The sequence below is a fragment of the Heliconius melpomene genome, chromosome 11 (assembly GCF_056956725.1).
Source record: "Heliconius melpomene rosina isolate 202511_hmr_F chromosome 11, ASM5695672v1, whole genome shotgun sequence".
Classification (NCBI taxonomy): Eukaryota; Metazoa; Arthropoda; class Insecta; order Lepidoptera; family Nymphalidae; genus Heliconius; species Heliconius melpomene.
The window spans coordinates 1,475,365-1,480,971 of record NC_140399.1 but is presented as its reverse complement, the minus strand read 5'-3'; the positions used below and the strand labels follow the sequence as shown (position 1 = coordinate 1,480,971).

At 32.6% G+C, this 5,607-nt stretch overlaps 1 protein-coding gene across 1 annotated transcript; it reads right to left on the bottom strand.

Annotated features, from left to right (window-relative positions):
• Positions 1–323: 323 nt before the first annotated feature.
• Positions 324–2,467, bottom strand: LOC146534248 (cytochrome P450 6B5-like). Its single transcript, XM_085192807.1, has 2 exons — positions 1,093–2,467; positions 324–774 (listed from the first exon to the last, which is right to left on the bottom strand). The coding sequence occupies exons 1-2, from the start codon at positions 2,405–2,407 to the stop codon at positions 608–610; spliced, it is 1,482 nt and encodes a 493-aa protein (XP_085048933.1). The 5' UTR covers positions 2,408–2,467; the 3' UTR covers positions 324–607.
• Between the last annotated feature and the right edge of the window lie 3,140 nt (positions 2,468–5,607).

The following is a 5,607-nucleotide window of genomic DNA, read 5'->3' as shown; positions in this document are numbered from 1 at the left end:
AAAATAAAATGAACAGAAAATGTTTGATACTAACCTTTAACAATATTTGAAATCTAAAATACTACCTTAAAAGTGTTGGGTAGACTAATCATCAAACTTATACCAAATATCCTAAGTCCAGACCACATAATCTTCTTCTTCTATGTCATCCTAATGACATTGAAAAATTGCACGTTGAGTTACGCCTATAAATGTATATAATTCTTGATGTCCAACCAGTTTTATTATAATTGCTGATGCTGTTCCACATATCCAGGCTCGAATAAGAACCATATGCTGGGATTTTAGCAGTATTTAAAGGAGACAAATGAAAAAACGTCACACTCAGCACACTTGTTATAATGAGAAGCATTTATTAATATATAAATCAGGTATCGTAAGAAATTACTGGTAGGGTGGATCGAAAATAAAATAATAATTTTGCTCATATAAATTGCACAGACGTTTTGCGTGAACAGACTGTATGTCAACCAATTAGTCAATTTCATATAAATAAAATCCGTTAATAAATTTTAATAATAACAATTATAACACTAACAGACCTAAAATGAACTAATAACAAATAATATAAATACATTTTACAAATAACCATGGCTTTAGAAAGTAATCAGGTAGCAGATTTCCTCGCAATTAAGTCGTATCGGGCTTTTGAGTCGCGAATGCCAAAGAAACTCGGCTGAAAACACTGTGGCGTGATGCTGTGGCCTCTCAGTGTATACCGACGGAGCAAGCGGGCGATACAGGCCTTCATTTGCAGATGCGCGAACCTTGCACCTGGAATTAAACAAGAATTTATTATTAAATTTATTGTCAAGAAATTTAAGTAAGATTTATTTGCTTGTCAGTAGCATCTGATATATTTTGTAGCAGATTATTATAATATTTTTAAAGATTCTGGTGGAAGTAAGATATATATACAATCTATAAATTTATAGTGGAGAATATAGTGAATTTTTTGAATGACTTAGAATAAAATTATTTTTTTAATATATTTTTTTTTAGTGATATTGGAATATATAATAACGGCGTTTATTAAATTATAAGGTCTATTAAATTCAAATATTCCAAGAAAATATTGTATAAAAATTTTACCTAGACAAATACGTTGTCCTTCACCAAACGGCAGATAGCTGAATTTCACAAATTTTTCAAAATTCTTTGATGTAAATCTTTCTGGATCAAATTTTTCCGGGTTTATATAGTATTTTTCATCTCTGTGTATAGCAAAAATAGGCACAACTACAATCGATCCTTTTTCAATGTTTACACCACCATTAGGAAGAACAGTATTCTTGGTACACATTCGTTGCATTAAACCAATAGGTGGATGTTTTCTAACCGATTCACATATAATCATATCTAGATATTTCATTTTTTTTAGGTCCTCATAAGAAATGTTGTCCATAGTATTATCTAAGATACTATCTAACTCATCGTGTAATCTTTTTAAAATATTTGGATGGTTAGAAAGTTCCATTAGAGTAAAGTTTAAAGAGTTGGCAGTTGTGTCGACACCCGCTATGAAAAATGAGAATGCTTGTGCTGCTAATACTTCATCAGTTGGCTCTATTTGATATCCAGTTGAAAGGTCAAACATTGTCCCTTGATTCTGTAACTCTAAACATGTGTCCATAAAATCATACCGCTTGTCCTGTAGTCTTCTTCTATAATGTAATATTTGCTTCATAATACCAATAAAAAAATCTTCGTGTTCACTAAAGGCCTTTAAATTAAGCAAATTGTACAGTTTTGGCCAAATATTAGCGAGAGCAAATTTCAAATTGAAGAGAACGACTGAGTAAACTCTTTTCCAACCTTTATCTAATATTGAAGATTCCATCGTGTTGTCAGTAGTAGAATTTATACCGAACACAGTTGCACTGATGGTAGCTGAAGTAAACGTATGTAGGGCTTCAAATATTTTTTCGCTTGTATCTTTATGTTTTTCTATATATTCTGCAAAATCTTCTGCGCACTTTTCCATTGTACTAAACATATTTTTTAACTTGTGGGTAGTAAACACTGGTGTCATTTTTTGCCTTATCAGCTTCCAACGCTCGTACTCGTCTATTAAAAGGAGGTTATCTGATAAAACATCTTTTGGATTCGACTTATATCCACGACCGTGAAAGCTTTGAAAATCACCTTGTAGAACAGCTTGAATATCCTCTAAATTTTTTAAAACAAGCACAGGCCTCGTTCCAATAAATGTTCCCACATATTTTTCCAATGGATAATTATCGTAAATCTTTTTATAAACTTCGGGTAAGCCACATTTACCAAAAATAAAATGCCACGCATCTTTATCCACTTGTACAATATTACGTTTAACCCAGTAGTTGCGATTTTTAAAATATACGTAAAATATTAACAGAAAACATGCACTTGTCATTAAAATGAGAAACATTTTACTACATTTGCACCTGACATTGGTGTGAGCGAAAGCGTAATGTTTCGATGATTTTGTTTCGTACAGATTATTAATTTAGGGATCTGCATACAAATAAAAAACTTGTTGAATGAATATTTATTTTATTTTAAAAGATGATAGAAATACATTAGTGGCTATCACTATAGTGAAAGGTGTGAGCTAAACATGTAAATAAAGGAAAATAGAAAAATTCAACAATTTGTATTTTCTTTTTCCATTGACCTCTTTAGGAAAAAAATATATAATATTTATTTACCCTACCTTTAATATATTTATTTTATTTCTTAAAACTAAATTTAATTTAATTTTAAATCGAATTGCAATACCTACCTAGTTAAATTATCCTATCGCAGACGTTGAGGGTGCTTTCACAAGGAATCACTTCAGGTGATCTTAAGAAATTGGAAAACGAGGGGAATCCTGAGAAGAGTATTGCGAATATGCTGCACTGACTTAGATACTACAAGCTCTCAAAGGACACTTGTAGTAGTGATTAGTAGTTCAAGTTCCAATAGATTTTATTTTCAGACAATTTTCTTATATTGTAGGATAGGAAAAATTATTTTGTGGTACGTTCTTCAGTCTTAGCAGGGTAGGCAGAGGGAACCTGAGACCCTAATATTAAGACTCCGCTCCCATTACGATTCCCTTCTTCTTTCCCTGTATTTTCACTGAATTTTGGATACATTGCGAGGTTCATTAGCGGAGCTAAACACCGTGCTTTGCCTTGTTACCAAAGGGAAGAAACGGAGCGAGGAATCCGATTCCTAATGGATCGAGGAATATTAAATTTCATTTCCCCAAGTGAGAATAGAACCTACAACCCACGTTTACAGTCGCACATGCGCTATGATTCGCCTCTTTAGTTACTTTTTGGTAACACTTAATCTTTACTTGACAAAATATTTAAACTATAAACATATATTATCACCTAAATTACAATAAAAAAATTGCTATTTAAAAAAAATATAAAATGTACAGAACACTACACTACTACTTTAATACATTGTAAAGGATCCGTTAAATGAGTTAAAAGAAAACATAACGTTTATTGGGCCAAGTAAATTAATTAAGTAATTAAGTTAATTGTCAGATCTTTGAAATGCATTTAATAATCTTAATTTATTATGATGCGATTTTAATATGCAGTTTGATAAAAAAAGACAATAGCTAAGGTTAAACACGTGACATTTATGAATTTTGTTGGAAAATGTAATTCCCATTTTTAATTGTTTTCAGATAGGCGATGTTCTGTTGCGCCACTTAACAATCTTTATAATTTGTACGGAGAGTGCTATTTTAGGTGCGGGATAAAGCGTGTTACAAAAAATAAATTATATTTTCGTATACTGAATCCACACCTTTAGTGAGAGATAAGACACTACACTACTGCGTAAAGATAGCTTCAATTTGTATTTTCTATCTCACAATGGACAGTACTTCGATTTGAAATGCAGGTCTTGTTTTGTCAACGTGCAAGTGCACTAGATCTTGAAAGCTAAGCTTAGGTTACACTACGAATTAGTTGAGTTCCTTTAGTATTAGATTTTATAGGAAAAGTTTTAGCGATGTAAGCTATATTACTAGATCTTTAAGAAGTGGAATGTTCTATATCTCAATTTCAAAAGGTACCTTTTGTTAGCTTCACGCTCCTTTCTAATAAGAGTGAACATAGCCTAAGCATCGAAGTGTTTGTTAATCCTCGCTTCTCGCTCTAGTAACAAGACAAACGCGACGTGGATTTTCGCCTCTCAACACGCAAGGCCTCGAAAATGGTGCGGAGATATCATGGGGAACGGAATGTAACACACTTAACACTAGGTTCCCTCTGCCTAATCTCATACAATATGAAGGCTAAAAATAGGATAAAAACACAAATTAATTAAAAACATTTTTTTACAAAAACTTGCACATTTTGTATACAATATGAAGTGAATTCATTATTATCAAAAAAGAATAATCATTTTAAGTGCTTCTGACCTAATTTTGATATTTAAGCCGAATATTTTTTGAAATATCATTTGTTTTACTATAGAAGTGGTTGGTTGTTTTTATTTTACTAAAAATATCTAATTAAATTGCACTGTGGAACTCGTATGTTTAAATGAAAAATCGTTCTATGGAATATATAAGGTTTAAGTTCATATTAAGTTTTGGTTTTCATTACCGAGACAAAGCGCGCCGTTGAGTTCCGCCTCTCGACACACAATGCCTTTAGTGGGCATACGAAAATGTAGTATAAAGTGAGAAACGGAAGTGTCTTAATGGGAACAGAGTGTCCTAACACTAGGTTCCCAGGTACCCTCTTTCTTCCATGCTATGTGCGGGTGTGGAATACAGCGTTTAGCTAAAAATAAAAAAAAATGCTGAAATTATTTTATTTTTTGTTTTATAATGTGAATCCAGCTTTAATACCAATGTGAATATAATAATAGACTTTTAATATCGTCCTAACGGTGACTCCTATATCTTCTTGAGCTTCCCATGGGTAGTCGATCTAAAGCATTGTTATAATATGTAAGGAAATTTGTAAGGAAAGCGTACTGCTGTCGTGAATTTTATTGTAAAGTTTAATAAGCTTCGTAGAAATTCAATATGAGAAAACTTGTGGGAAGATGAGAATAGATTTGGTTTTTCATTTTTTTTTAGCTTAATGCTATATATCGATAACTAAATAGCAGACTGGTTTCCCAGGCAAAAGAAAATTGCGAAACTGGGAACACTTCGTTCCGATTAAGACACTTCTATTCTCAAATGAAATCGAACTCATGACTTGTCGTGCTTACTGTCCCATGCTTGTGCCCCTGCGCTACGATTTTTTTTTTATTGTGAATAACTGTAAACGGTTATGAGTTCGATTCTCACTCGTGAAAATGGTGACGAGAAAAAGGGCGACGTTGAGTTCCATCACTCAACATGCAATGCCTCCAGAATTCGGCGGTTCCCTCTGCCTAACCTGCTGTGTGCAGGATACAGCATAAAGCAATTTTTTTTATATATATATAATTAAATAAACACACAGTATATTCTAGTCTAATAATTTCTATACATTGACCCGTACAGTACTTGTACCTACATATGAAACTGTCGAGCCCAAGCGACATCAAAGGCGGCACAAAAACCTTTCAGTAAATTAGTGCCTTTGAATGTTTGTATATGCCTCGTAATGTGAAAAC